The 16121-nt window shown below is 43.5% G+C and overlaps 1 protein-coding gene across 1 annotated transcript in view; it reads right to left on the bottom strand.

The window, feature by feature from the left end:
- Nucleotides 1-16121, bottom strand: part of snrpa1 (small nuclear ribonucleoprotein polypeptide A') — a 120420-nt gene that overhangs the window by 22271 nt on the left and 82028 nt on the right. The window contains exons 5-7 of the mRNA XM_041175378.1: nt 13134-13236; nt 9983-10062; nt 9541-9616 (exon numbers count right to left, since the gene is read on the bottom strand). Of these exons, the coding sequence (XP_041031312.1) occupies nt 9541-9616; nt 9983-10062; nt 13134-13236 (259 nt within the window). The remainder of the gene's footprint in view (nt 1-9540; nt 9617-9982; nt 10063-13133; nt 13237-16121) is intronic.

The raw sequence follows: 16121 nt of genomic DNA, 5'->3' as shown, positions 1-16121 counted from the left end.
AAAGTGAGACACATTCGTTTAGATTGCTGGAAGTTGTGAGGGAAGCCCATGGGGCTTAATGGAATTGGTAAGAATGAGTCCAAAAAGGGAACTCAAAAAGAAAATGCCATGGATCAAATTGTAGTAAACGGGATAAATGGAGAAGATATCCTGGTACCATTGTACAAAGTGCAATTGGAGTCTGATTTGTTGCCTGGATCAGTGGTTGTAGGAGTGGTTAAGAAATTACCCGTGGATTTACTCCTGGGGAATGATTGGACATGAGTGAAGGTTACAGCTTCGCCCATAATTATGGGAAGTCTGAGAGAGGCTAAAGAGCAGTTACAAGAACAAGTTCCTGGTATTTTTCCATCATGTGTGGTGACCAGAGCAATGGCTAAACAAAATCCATCACCAGAGGTCAAGTAACACCACGAGCAGATGCTAGAGTAGCCAAAACTTTAAGGATGAGGATAAATCAAAGGGAGTGTTTGGCATGTCTTCATTAATCGAGGCTTAGAAAGCAGATCCAGAGTTAAACAAGTTAGCACAGTCAGCTCATACTGAAGCCGAGGCTGATGGAGTTCCAGAGTGCTGCTACATTAAAAACGAAGTTCTGATGAGGAAGTGGAGACACCCTCACAGACCTGTCGATGAGGAATCGATGGTTGTTCAGGAGATAGTAGTACCGCCCAAATATCATAAGGAGATATTGCGAGTAGCACATGAAATCCCCATGGCAGGACATGTAGTAATATGGAAAACCCAAACACCGATAAACAGGCATTTTACCTGGCCGAGACTTCATAAGGACATAGTGCAATTTTGTAAAACATGTCATATATGTCAGGTAGTAGGTAAACCTCAACGTGTAATCAAACCAGCACCTTTGATACCCATACCAGTTTTAAAGAGCCATTCAATCAGATATTAGTAGATTGTGCAGGACCGTTACCCAAAATGAAAGCAGGACTTCAGTATATCCTTACAATCATGGGTATGATAGCTCGATTTCCAGAAGCTATTCCTTTAAGGACAATTATGGCTATGGTGGTAGTGGAAAAGTTAACCATGATTAAGACCTATTACCATGATTACCCAAAGGATTGGGACAAAGGATTAGATTTCTTACTATTTGCAACCAGGTTCTCTGAATGAATCTACTGGATTTAGTCCATTCGAATTGATCTATGATCATGAAATAAAAAGTCCATTAAAAGTGATTAAGGAAAAGTTCCTAAAGCAGAAAGATGAATCCTGCATGTTGGATTACTTGTCTATTTTCCTGAAAGACTCAGGAGCACGTAAAGTAACATGACCACACTTAAAAATTTCCCAAGCATAAATGAAAGAATGGGCAGACATGTTAGTTCTATAATTAGAACTTTCCAAGCAGGAGATGAAGTATTGGTATTATTGCCGTTGCAGGGTGCACCACTGAAACCCAAATTAGGTGGCCCCTACAAGGTAGTTAGGAGAGTTAGTAATGTGACTTATCTGAGAGATATTCCTGAGCGTAGGAAGAAACAGTTATGTCACATAAATATGCTGAAGCAATATCATCGCAGGGAAGATGACAAGAAACAGCAAGTATGCCAGGTGGTAGGAGTAATAGAGGATGACAGAGACAGTAAGAGTAAGTTAGAGGGAGAAGTAGACAGTGCCCAAAGCAAAACACCTACCAATCGACTAGCTAATATGAAAATTCTGGGGCAGTTAGACACGATGTTCCCATATTTAGAGGAAGGACCACGGGAAGATCTAATAAGATTGCTCAGGAAGTATAAGGGAATTTGTAGGGATACACCTGGACATACTACATTAGCTAGACACGATGTGGACATAGGAGGCTCAGTGCCAATAAAACAACATCCATATTGGCTGAGCCCCGAGAAACAAGCTCAGGTAGAAACAGAGATCCAATATACGCTGGAAAATCAATTGATTAAGCCCAGCTGAAACAGTTGGGGCTCACCGGTAATGCTGGTTCCTAAGCTGAGCGGACCTACTAGATTTTGTATAGGCTACTAGAAAGTGAATGTAGTAACTAGGACAGATTTATACCCAATTCCTCGGTTACAAGATTGCATCGTTAAGGTTAGCTGTGTGTCATTTCTTTCTAAAATTTATCTATTGAAGAGGTATTGGGCAAGTTCCATTAACATCAAGGGCTAAAGAAATATCCGCCTTTGTTACACCAAGTGGATTGTATCAACGTCTAGTCATGCCATTTGGGTTTAAAAATGCCCCAACTACATTCCAGAGACTTATGAATCGAATCGTAGCTGAAATGCATAACTGTGTGGTTTATTTAGACAATGTCATAATCTATAGCAACACATGGGAAGAACATGTTAAGCATGTGAGGACCTGTTTAAGCAATTGCAGTTGGTTGGCTTGGTCGAGAAATGATGAGGTATTTGGGCATGTGTGGGTTTTACAGGAGTTTGTGCCTAACTTCAGCACAATAGCTATACCTCTCACCAATGTGTTAAGAAAACAGGCAAAAGTAGTATGGTCAGCAGAATGCCAAGCAGCCTTTGAAAAGCTGAAGGCAATCTTAATAAATGAACCAGTGTTGGCCACCCTTGACATTACCAATTGATGCTAGTGACTTGGGGGTAGGTGCTTTCCTATTTATTACAAGATGATAAATTAGGGTTGGAGAAGCCGGCTGGGTACTTTTCCAAGAAACTAAATCAATATCAGAGGAAGTACTCTACAGTAGAAAAAGAAACTCTAGCATTGTTGTCTCTTCAACACTTTGAAATTTATGTCCGACATGACAACAAAGAAACACTGATCTACACTGACCATAATGCGTGACTGTTTAGATGGAGTCCATTGTTTCAACCATTCAATGTAAAGATTGTTCATATTGCTGGCAAAGATAATGTGATCTCGGATGCATTGTCCTGGGTGTAAAATACTAAAATAAGTTAAAGGGGTAAGAAATGAATATTGTATAATGAGGAGGAAGGATGAATGGAAGTAAGTCTCATGTTTTGTTGCCCATGTGTCACATACCCTTGTGATGAAACGCATTTTTGAAATGGCATTTCATCTCTAAGGGTGGAGGTATGTAAAAAACATATCTTTATATTTCTGTTGCACTGTGGATTAAAATTACATTGGCTGCAGTTGAAAGACATGTCGACTGGCACAGTGTGAGGGATATACACAATGCTGCTCTCCTGGAACAGAGTGTGCCATGAAAGACAGAATGGTGCCAAGGGAGAATTTGGTCCAATGAGGAACTGCCTGGCAACGTTTTAATTGGCTCCTGACCAGGTGACCAGGGTTTGTGAGAGAGCAGTGCAGCAGAATAGCTTCTAGCCTGAAAAGACCTAATACCTATTGCTCCTATGTACGAAAGATTCCAATAATTCCACAATAATAGCTAGTTGGCTTTTTCTCCTCATATCTCTATAACCTCTCTGAAAACCCTTGTCGAGAAACAAAGGGGTAAATCACTGTTAGAGACATTGAAAGGCAAGTGCTCAACCAGTGAACTAAAGACTGAAAATGCTGGAAGGCCACCTGATGTCTTCAACGAGAACTGAAAGGAATTTGGAAAACATCGATCAAATTCAACCCACCGAATTCTGTTCTCCGGAATTGGTGTTATTGAACTGTTTTATCCCACCGGGTTTCCTGTTTCCAGGACTGTCACTGACCTCATCTCCTCTGGAGATCTTCCTCCCACAGCTTCCAACCTGATAGTCGCCCAACCTCGGACGGCCCGCTTCTACCTCCTATCCAAAATCCATAAACAGAACTGTCCCGGTAGACCAATCGTGTCAGCTTGCTCCTGCCCCACGGAACTCATTTCTCATTATCTTGACTCCCTTCTCTCTCCCCTTGTCCAGTCCCTTCCCACCTACATCCGTGATTCTTCTGACACCTTACGTCACGTCAACAATTTCCAGTTCCCTGGCCCCAACCGCTTCCTCTTCACCATGGACGTCCAATCCCTCTACACCTCCATCCCCCACCAGGATGGTCTGAGGGCCCTTAACTTCTTCCTCGAACAGAGGCCCGAACAATCCCCATCCACCACTACTCTCCTCCGTCTGGCTGAACGTGTACTCACACTGAACAATTTCTCCTTCAACTTCTCTCACTCCCTCCAAATAAAAGGTGTGGCTATGGGTACCCGCATGGGCCCCAGCTATGCCTGTCTCTTTATGGGGTATGTGGAACATTCCTTGTTTCAGTCCTACTCCGGCCCCTTTCCACAACTATTTCTCTGGTACATCGATGATTACTTTGGTGCCGCTTCATGCTCTCGTCGGGACTTGGAAAAATGTATTAATTTTGCTTCCAATCTCCACCTCTCCATTTTCACGTGGTCCATCTCTGACACTTCCCTTCCCTTCCTTGACCTCTCTGTCTCAATCTCTGGTGATAAGACTGTCCACCAATATCCATTACAAGCCTACGACTCCCACAGCTACCTCGACTACAGCTCCTCACACACCGCTTTCTGTAAGAACTCCATCCCATTCTCTCAGTTCCTTCGCCTCCGTCGCATCTGTTCTGATGATGCTACCTTCAAAAACAGTTCCTCTGACATGTCCTCTGTCTTCCTTAACTGAGGTTTTCCACCCACGGTCGTTGACAGGGCCCTCAACCGTGTCCGGCCCATCTCCCGCACATCCGCCCTCACGCCTTCTCCTCCCTCCCAGAAACATGATAGGGTCCCCCTTGTCCTCACTTATCACCCCACCAGCCCCCGCATTCAAAGGATCATCCTCCACCATTTCCGCCAATTCCAGGACGATGCCACCACCAAACACATCTTCCCTTCACCCCCCCGGCGGCATTCCATAGGGATCGTTCCCTCCGGGACACCCTGGTCCACTCCATCACCCCCTACTCCTCAACCCCCACCTATGGCACCTCCCCATGCCCACGCAAAAGATGCAACAGCTGCTACTTCACTTCCTCTCTCCTCACCATCCAAGGGACCAAACACTCCTTTCAAGTGAAGCAGCATTTCACTTGCATTTCTCCCAACTTAGTCTACTGCATTCGTTGCTCCCAATGCGGTTTCCTCTACATTGGAGACACCAAACGCAAACTGGGCGACCGCTTTGCAGAACACCTGTGGTCTGTCCGCAAGAATGACCCAAACCTCCCTGTCGCTTGCCATTTTAACACTCCACCCTGCTCTCTTGCCCACATGTCTGTCCTCGGCTTGCTGCATTGTTCCAGTGAAGTCCAATGCAAACTGGAGGGACAACACCTCATCTTCCGACTAGGCACTTCACAGCCTTCCGGACTGAATATTGAATTCAACAACTTTAGGTCTTGAGCTCCCTCCTCCATCCCCACCCCCTTTCTGTTTCTTCCCCCTTCATTTTGTTTTTTCCAATAATTTATATAGATTTTTCTTTTCCCACATAGTTCCATTATTTTTAAATCTTTTATGCCCCCCCACCCCCACTAGAGCTATACCTTGAGTGCCCTACCATCCAATCTTAATTAGCACATTCGTTTAGATATCACCAACATCAACACCTCTGTGTTCTGTTGTCTGACATCTTTTGATTATCTGCTCCTATCACTGCTTGCTTGTCTCTACAACCACACCACCCCCCTCCACTTCTCCCCCCCCCACCCCACTTTAAACCAGCTTATATTTCACCCCTCTCCTTGGATTCACTCAGTTCTGCTGAAGGGTCATGAGGACTTGAAACGTCAACTCTTTTCTTCACCGCTGATGCTGCCAGATCTGCTGAGTTTTTCCAGGTAATTCTGTTTTTGTTTTGGATTTCCAGCATCCGCAGTTTTTTGTTTTTATCTTTGTTTTATCCCACCCTTAAAATCCATGTCTTTGTGTGTCTTGTATATGTGTGTATAGGGATTTAAGAAGGAGCAGAGTTTAGGTTATAGCATTAGAAGTTGGCTGTTCATATTTCTCTCTTTTGCCACTGGTTAAAGACAATTTGTTCAATAAACAGTTACCTACTTATTAAGTTTAAAAATCTGGTGCTCGTATTGTTAACATAAATTAAACAATTAGGTGGGTTGATCAAACTTTTCACATTTGTCATGGCTTGGGAGCACCGGGGCTTGATATTGCAGCACAATATCCCCAGTGAGTCACAGCAACATCCTGAAAACTTTGCTGTCAAGTAATCCCATCTTTCCTGAACCACGCTCTCCCCAAATGTACCACACACTCCCCGCCCGCCCGCTCCACCGCCACCCCCCCCACCCCCCATATCAATCCTCAATTAATCCCAATGCCCTGCTCTCTCCCCATAATCTTGAATTCATCTCTAACTAACCCCACTGCCCCGTATCCAGACCCAAGTAAACCCACTAACCGACCTCTCCCAATAACACTTCATCTTCCACGGTTCAATTATCTTTTGAACGAAAATGGGTACTAACATCTGCCTATACCACTCACTACACCAAAGCTATCCATGTTCCAACAACTCTGTAGACATTTGTTCTAACCCCCAAGTGACTCATAACAAAAAATCAGTATTATTCAAATTCAACGTCACCTAAGGCAAGCACTGCTGCACAATGTTTCCACTAAAGTGACCCAATCACTAGGAACACCAAAAACCCTCGCTTGGTCAGATCCATTGTGCTTGCACATGCACCCACTCATCTACTAAAGAAACATAACAGCCCCAATTCTGACTGTACAGTATTATTTATCCCAGCAATTACCTTGACTGTGAACCAAGGACATATCGGACTGCTGAACATAAAAACAAAAAACTGCGGATGCTAGAAATCTGTTGGCGTGACATTAGTCGTCTCAATTTCTCTGCTCCTCTCACCCATTCTAACCTGTCTCTTTTTGAATTGCTGCACTCCATTCTCTCAGGTCCAACCTTAACATTGTCATCAAACCCGCTGACAAGGGTGGTGCTGTTGTTGTCTGGCGCACTGACCTCTACCTCGCGGAGGCTGAGCGTCAACTCGCAGACACTACCTCTCCCTGGACCATGACCCCACCACTGAACATCAAACCATTGTTTCCAGGACTGTCACTGACCTCACCTCCTCTGGGGATCTTCCTCTCACAGCTTCCAAACTAATAGTCGCCCAAACTCGGATGGCCCGCTTCTACCTCCTATCCAAAATCCACAAACAGGACTGTCCTGGCAGACCGATCGTGTCAGCCTGTTCTTGCCCCACGGAACTCATTTCTCGCTATATTGACTCCCTTCTCTCTCCCCTTGTCCAGTCCCTTCTCACCTACATCTGTGATTCCTCTGATACCTTATGTCACATCAACAATTTCCAGTTCCCTGGCCCCAACCGCCTCCTCTTCACCATGGACGTCCAATTCCTCTACACCTCCATCCCCAGCCGGGACGGTCTGAGGGCTCTCAGCTTCTTCCTCGAACAGAGGCCTGAATAATCCATCCACCACTACTCTCCTCCGTCTGGCCGAACTTGCTCTCACACTGAACAATTTCTCCTTCAACTCCTCTCACTTCCTCCAAATAAAAGGTATGGCTATAGGTACCCGCATGGGCCCCAGCTATGCCTTTCTCTTTATGGGGTATGTGGAACATTCCTTGTTCCAGTCCTACTCCGGCCCCTTCCCACAACTCTTTCTCCGGTACATCGATGATTACTTTGGTGCTGCTTCATGCTCTCATCGGGACTTGGAAAAATTTATTAATTTTGCTTCCAATCTCCACCCCTCCATCATTTTCACGTGGTCCATCTCTGACACTTCCCTTCCCTTTCTTGACATCCCTGTCTCAATTTCTGGTGATAGACTGTCCACCAATATCCATTAAAAGCCTACGACTCCCACAGCTACCTCGACTACAGCTCCTCACACCCCGCTTCCTGTAAGGACTCCATTCCATTCTCTCAGTTCCTTCGCCTCCGTCACATCTGTTCTGATGATGCTACCTTCAAAAACAGTTCCTCTGACATGTCCTCCTTCTTCCTTAACCGAGGTTTTCCACCCACGGCAGTTGACAGGGCCCTCAACCGTGTCTGGCCCATCTCCCGCGCATCCGCCCTCAGGCCTTCTCCTCCCTCCCAGAACCATGATAGGGTCCCCCTTGTCCTCACGTATCACCCCACCAACCTCCACATTCAAAGGATCATCCTCCGCCATTTCCAGCATGATGCCACCACCAAACACATCTTCCCTTCACCCCCCCCGGCGGCATTCCGTAGGGATTGTTCCCTCCGGGACACCCTGGTCCACTCCTCCATCACCCCCTATTCCTCAATCCCCACCTACGGCACCTCCCCATGCCCACGCAAAAGATGCAACACCTGTCCCTTCACTTCCTCTCTCCTCACCGTCCAAGGGCCCAAACACTCCTTTCAAGTGAACCAGCATTTCACTTGCATTTTCCCCAACTTAGTCTACTGCATTCGTTGCTCCCAATGTGGTTTCCTTTACATTGGAGAGACCAAATGCAGACTGGGGACCGCTTTGCAGAACACCTTCGGTCTGTCCGCAAGCATTACCCAGACCTCCCTGTCGCTCGCCATTTTAACACTCCACCCTGCTCTCATGCCCACATGTCTGTCCTTGGCTTGCTGCATTGTTCCAGTGAAGCTCAACACTGAGGAACAGCACCTCATCTTCCGACTAGGCACTTTACAGCCTTCCAGACTGCATAGTGAGTTCAACAACTTTAGATTTTGAACTCCCTCCTCCATCCCCAACCCCTTTCCGTTTCTTCCCCTACCTTTTGTTTTTTCCAACAATTTATATAGAGTTTTCTTTTCCCACCTATTTCCATTATTTTTAAATCTATACCTTTTATGCCCTTTTAGTCTTATTTCACCCCACCCTCCCATAGAGCAATCTGTACCTTGCTTGTCCTGCTATCCATTCTTAATTAGCACATTCTTTTAGATAATATCACCACCTTCAACAGCTCTTTGTTCTTTTGTCTGTGACTTCTTTTGGTTATCTGCTCCTATCACTGCTTGCTTGTCCCTACAACCACCACCTTAAACCAGCTTATATTTCACCCCTCTCCTATTTTTACTTAGTTCTGTTGAAGGGTCATGAGGACTCAAAACGTCAACTGTACTCTTCTCCGCCGATGCTGCCAGACCCGCTGAGTTTTTCCAGACTGCTGAACACAGTGGAAGAAGGAAGTAAAGAGATGTCTACAGGATTCATCCTATGTAATTCTGCCCTGTTCATGTCTTGCCAAATTCCTCCTGGTAGATTTTTGCTGGGTAAAAATATCAAAGGATATGGAGCAAATGGAGTCAGCTATGATCTAACTGAATAGCAGAATAGACCCAAGGGTCCAAATGGCCTACTCCTCTTCCTCTAATCTGTCATTTCAACTAAAAGCTTTCCATCAAGTTCAGTCCAAGTCAGCATTAGTTTATCTCTGCATTTGATGTCACCTCCCCTTTTATCTCTGTTTGGTTCTGATTATAGGAAAGTGCTTGCTTGTGCTTTAGTCTTCAGCACTGTCTAAAGGCAGGTCTCCACATCTCAACACATAATCGTCTATCTGCTCTTCAGTTTTGATTTCTGATTTCCAGTTTTTACTCTTTTACATTTTGAGCCATTGCATAAGCAAGTCTTACCTTAATTGCTTCTACTTCAGGAGCAGAAGGACCAGCTTTTTTCTTCTCCCCTGACAACCCTGCACCTGGTGTGAAACTTAAGAACAAAATACAAACTATTTAGTCATTTATGGGTCCCACAAATAAACTTCTCTGGACCTTTAAAGCCACAAGAATTAAAAACCAGTGCAGTATCTGATCTTTTCATAAACTGATACATTTTACAGTGCTCCGCTGAATGGAGCGTTACTTGAAATAGCTTCCCTCAGAAACACCAAGGCGCTGGAAAGGCAACATTTTAGCACAATGATCACAAAACCAGCAATTTGGAAACAAGCCCTCCCCTCCCCCACACAAAGAGAACAGCCTATTATTTAACGTGCTGACTCTCACTTAACAATAAACCCCAAATCCAGTGTTTCTGAGGCAAGACATCAAGTCAAATTTAGTATCTGTATCTTACGTCTTTGTTTTCTTGGTTATATCCTTTGCAAGTTGCGCCCCACGTTTGCCTTTGAACATTCGATCCGCTTCCTGACGTTCCTGTGGCAATACATCACATCCAGTTACAGTCAAACTGATTGACTCTTTCCAGCTGAGCAACATCTGCCCATACCTCGAGAAACACTACAACAATGTACAAAATTCTTCACTCTAAGGAACCAGACACAGTAACAGGATCAGGAATGCCCACCACTTGTAGTTATTTACCAATATGGGAATAGTATCAATGACCTTGCTCTATAGTCAGTAAGAGTGAGCATGATGCAGCTCACATAGGGAAGAAACTGAACACTCATATCCCCCACAGAAACCAGATTGCTTTTTTCTAGAGGAGTAAAAGTTGCAGTCAGTGCTCAAATTCAGGAAAATTTTGCAGGGTTATGGGGAAAAGCAGGGAAGTGGGATTAGCTGAGCTGGCTTTGCAGAGCGGACATGACAGGCCGATAGCCCCTTTCTGTGCTATAACCATTCTATGCTATGGGTAAATGTAAAACTTCCCAAAGATGAGCTGTGCAAACACATAATAAACCACAACAAAAACAGAATTACCTGGAAAAACTCAGCAGGTCTGGCAGCATCGGCGGAGAAGAAAAGAGTTGATGTTTCGAGTCCTCATGACCCTTCGACAGAACTTGCGTTCAAGTCCAAGAAACGCAAGTTCTGTCGAAGGGTCATGAGGACTCGAAACGTCAACTCTTTTCTTCTCCGCCGATGCTGCCAGACCTGCTGAGTTTTTCCAGGTAATTCTGTTTTTGTTTTGGATTTCCAGCATCCGCAGTTTTTTTGTTTTTATATACATAATAAACCACCTCTGCCCTGGTTAATACAACCGGTACAAGAACTTTGTACTATTAACAGGGTCAGACATGGCAAAGATCACTTCCAGGTGAGATTTCAAATAAGCTTTGCTATTTCTGCCACAGGTGTGTGGGTGAAATCCAACTACAGCAAATTCTCACAGGAAGCAATCATACTTCAGAATTTTAGACTCTGCCTCACCCTAACACCCTAAATTTAATTTAAGGCACCAAACAAATTTTACGGTCACCACAATTATATTAAAAACACTTTTTTGTCTTAGTATCCCTGCCTGAAGTCTCCTGAAATGTTTTATTACATTAAAGACACTGTATAAATGCAAGTTGCTATCAATCTTAAAAACATCCAGTATTCATTTTATTCCAAAGACTATTAGTCAAGTGTATATTTGTATATTTAACAGCTTGTCTTTAGTAGTTTCTGGGAGTGAAGTACAAGCAGTGCAGAGGATGGAGGTTGCAACATCCCAATACGCAGACTGCACACTGGAAGCAACATCACAACCCTGTTATTAAACTCAGCCACTGTGGTACAATCGGCTGCAGTGACTTTGATCTAAGTAATTGGAAAAACCAAATAGCAAAAACAAGTAGTATTCACTCGATCAAAACCCCAAAATTTCAGTCTGTGTAATTTTATGGTAAAATTGAACCATATCTAGAGTCAGCTACAAGTAGATAGGAATGATCAAACAATTTAAAATCTGCCTCATTGTCTTGAGGGTGTTACCAAGTAAAGAACACGACATACAGCAGGGTTTTCAGATCTGATGGACTGTTTCCCATGTTCCAACAGAGTCAGAGACTCAGGTCAAAAGTTCTTCAATGGGGAAGAGCCTTTCAATGCTCCAGCTGTGGGAAGATCATGCATCAACAGCTCCCCAACAATCAGGGTGGAACTAGAGTAGAGAGCACATGCATTCTGCAGTTTCATTTCATCAACATTAGGAGTTTGGGCTAAAATCCAACCTCTCATCAGACAAATGATGTTACCTTGAGTGTTGCAGCACAGACTGAACATGAACTGAACCATCACAGAGGCAACCCCTTGATGGATTGAATGGGCAGTCAAATTTAACATCAGCTGCTAGGCCATGAACAATAGGATACCTTTCCTGTGTTTATAATTCCTGAGCTATAAATATTTAGTGTGTAAGCATGATCACTGCACAGGACAGGGTGCCTATTGTGAGATTGCCCCATTTTTAACAGCAGCTAGGCACTTTTTATCAGTTTGACCATATAAAATGCAACGTTGCACACAAAGCTGAAAATGTTGAATCTGATACAAAAGGTCAAAACTGTAAAAGGTTGAAACCATTGCCGTGCAAATGGAATAGACAGATCATTTTATCTCAAGTTAAGTTGGGCTAGGAGGATAGGTGAACATATATTATAAATATAGATTTATGATAATATATCTGATGTGCAGGTACATGGGTCACTAAATATGGCAAGGCAAGTAGAGAAGGTCAAAGCTCAAAGAATTATTGGCTTTGTACCTAGAGACAGAAGATACCAAAGGGATAAGGGGGAACTTGAACAAGACAACAATTGAAGGACATACAAGTTCTGGTACCCCATTTATAGGAAAGACTTGGAAGCAATGGAGCAGCACTGCCATTGCCCGGAGTGAGGGCGGACTGGACTCAGGTATTCAAAGTTATGGACAGTTCTGATAAAATAAACAGGAATAAATGTTTTTCCCTTGTCACTCAGCTATTAATAAGGCTCAAATATAAGATTTTATAAGAAGTTAAAGGTGGGTTGGAAAAGAAAACCGTTACAACGAAGGTCAAACTGGAATTCACAGTGACAAACTCCTGTTGAAGCAAATTCTTTACAAAAGGAATTAGAAAGTGGTTTCAAAGGGAGGAATATTAAAAGATGGAATCAGGCTGGCTCGAACGTTAAAAGATATAAGGAGTGAGTGGGAATAGGCTGGGTGGGAATGTGAGCAGGAGAGTGGGAAATAACATGTTTCATTCTATATTTCTAATCCAGCAGGTAAGGGAAAATCTATAAGAAAATCATTAAGGCAGTGCTAGGATAGGGGAACCAGGAGTACCATAGATAATATTTTTTCTTGTGCCCTCCAATTTCAGAAGAGACACTACTACACTCCTGCTTAGATATAAACAGAATCCAAAAGGATGTCCAACATCAACTGCAAATACATTTTTCTGGAAAATGAAATCAGATGAGTATTCCATGGAAGCAAAGGTATGCAGAGCTTAAGCTGCAATAAACAACACAACCAAAATGTGTTGCTGTAGTCAGTCTAAATCATACCTTCAGTTTGACTTTCTGGAAATCCAGGACTCTGACCTGTGGAACTTTGTGGATCACATACAGACGATAATGCTTCTTGCTCGTGACTGGGTTCCTCAGGAGACTGTAAATCAACCAAGTACATCATTTAAACCCATTTGTCTCAAAATGATCTGATTACTATCAAGCCTCACTGAGTGGAAGAGATAGGAGAAAGACTTGCATGTAATCATTGCTGTGATCTAAGAGACAATTTGTGCACAGTAAGCTCCCAAACAGAAACTTGGAAAATAGGAGTAGGTCTTTCAGCCCTTCGAGCCTGATCCACCAATCAATATGATTATGGCTGATCCTCTATCTCAACGCCATACTCCCGCTCTTGCCCCTTCCCCTTGACGTCTTTAGTGTCTAGAAATCTATTTCCTCCTTAAATATATTCAGTGACTTGCCTCCACAGCCTTCTGTGGTAGACAATTCCACAGGTTTACCACCCTGAGTGATAAATAAGCAAAACAAGTACAAGTAAAATTCTCACCAACCAATCACTTACTTAGTTCCCTATGACGCACACTTGATTTTCTCCAAATCTGGCCGGTCCACTGAGATCCACACCAGAAGGAGCGGCTATGTCATTAATCAGCCTGGCTACCACTCGCACTCCCTCCCTGCCATGCTCTTTCATCCTCCGGCTCTACCTGCACCCTTTTCCCCATGCTCCTTTTATCCTTCAAGCTCTGCTCACCCTCTCTCCCGCGCTCTTTTATCCTCCTGGCTTCGCTCTCAGATTCTTTTATCCACACATAGTCTCACGCTCGCTTATCCTCTCGGTTCCACTCTCACTCGCGTGCACTTTTACCCTCCTGGTTCCACTCAGCAATATGGTAACAACCCGATAATCTGTTTATACGATGTTCATGGAGGTATATTTTGGCAAGTGCACCAAGGAGAACTCCACATTCTTTTTCAAAAAAGTGTCAAGGGATCTTTTACGTTCATTCGAGAGTGGGTTTAAGTCTCATCCAAAAGGCCACACCTCTGACAGTGAGGCATTCCCTCGGTATTGAACTCAGGGATGAATGGCCAAGAACAAAAGGGTGTGAAAATTAATGGCTGAAGGCAAAAAAATGTCTGAAAATTTGAGACAAGGAATTATGTACATGTAACATAATGGAAAGTAGCACAGTCACTGCAGCAGGAGCAGACGGAAAACAACAGTTTTATGATTTGTAGTGAAATGCAAATGCTTCTAGGCCGCTTCATTAAGCTCAGTTTCTATTAATAGGGTAAACAAGTAGTCACCATAACCATAAGGGAGAACCTTGTCAAATAGACAAGGTAAAGGTACATGTTTCAGTGATAGGCCAGAGATTTTTATCTTATGTAAATATGATTAATTCTAATTTGTAAATATTAACCTGCAAACAAATCAATGAAACAATAATAGGAAAAATCACAGCCCCATCAAAACATCCAAGAGTACATCTTGTCTGCATTGTGAAATGAAAGCATTTCGTCTATCTGCTGGTGGTGGTTAAAGGCAAATTGCCCAAAATTTTTTTCATTGTCAGGGGCAATTTTCATATCTGACCACGTTCCACCCAAGGGTAACTGGGTGATCTGCTCTGAGAGCAACCATTTAATGACAGTTGCTAGTGATTTAATTAATGGTTTTCTTCACTTATTAACTATTGTAAACTGGTAACTTTGGACTGCCAAACCTTTGAACAAAGTAACATCTGACACACCAGGAATTGTAAACAGCCATCGAGATGAATGCAGTTGGGCTCATTTGTGGAATCAAAATTTAACAGCCAGCTGATTTGGCTCAGATGCTGAAATATCTCATTAGAAAGAAACACAATACAAGCCCAACCAAAGTAGGCCCGAGTGATGAGTGAGCTGTGCTTCCTTTACTTGACAGCTAAAAGAGCTCACTGAGTTATCACAGTCCAGTCAATAACAACCATAGCAGATGAATACCACCTGCACATGGAAATCTGTGGTTTCTTAGACATGACTAAGTACTGAATACACAAAATTCAAGGTGTAAAATTTGAACCTCTCAAAATATTCCCCTTGCAAGACTGTAAAGTGGTGGACTAGTTTAGTGCATTAGACTGGGCGAAAGTATTCTGTTCAGGGATGGCACCAGGAGTGGTGTGGACACAAGGACTAAACAACAGGATGGGCAAGAGGTAGAATAGCAGCTTTAACACAGTCAGCTCTCTGCTTCCCCTCCAATTTAAATATCTATAAAACTCAGGCTCTCTTGCTTTAAGTCCTGGCCATAAGTAGGGGACAAAAAACAAATACAGGTGTTGGGTGTTTTTGCACTAAGTGCTGGGAGCCATTTGATTGCAGCACTGTGCTTTAATAAGTGTTGTGGTGCATTGTTGCAATTGATACATTCCCTGGCAATACAAGAGGTCAGAGCAGGAGTAGATTATACAGCCCCACAAGAGAGTGAAATAAAAATAAAGATAGGAATGAAAGAGAGAAAAGTAGAAAGCAAAAGTGGAAGGCAGAGGAAACAAGAGCTAGTAGCAAATAGAGCTACAGTACAAAAATAATATGTAATGGTGTGAAAACCACAAGTCCAAAGGCACTGTACCTGAATGCACTGAGCATTCGCAATAAGGTGGACAAACGGGTGCGATATGATTGCAATTACAGAGACATGGCTGCAGGGTGACCAAGGCTGGGAACTGAATATCCAAGGGTACTTGATATTTAGGGAGGACAGGCAAAGGAGGAAAAGGAGGTTGGGTGGCGTAGTTAGTTAAGGATGGAAATCAGCGCAATGGTAAAAGATGATCTTGGGTCAGAAACTCTGGATGTGGAGTCAGTCTGGGTGGAGCTAGGAAGCAACAAGGGACGGAAAACATTAATGGGAGCTGTCGAAAGGCCTCCAAACAGTAGTGCTAAGATAGGGGATGGCATTAAACAGGAAATTAGAGATGAATGTCACAAGGGTGCTACAATAATCATGGGTGACTTAAATCTACATAT

The sequence above is a fragment of the Carcharodon carcharias genome, chromosome 26 (genome assembly GCF_017639515.1).
Source record: "Carcharodon carcharias isolate sCarCar2 chromosome 26, sCarCar2.pri, whole genome shotgun sequence".
Lineage (NCBI taxonomy): Eukaryota > Metazoa > Chordata > Chondrichthyes > Lamniformes > Lamnidae > Carcharodon > Carcharodon carcharias.
The sequence above is the reverse complement of the archived record's forward strand: the minus strand, read 5'-3'. Positions and strand labels throughout refer to the sequence as shown.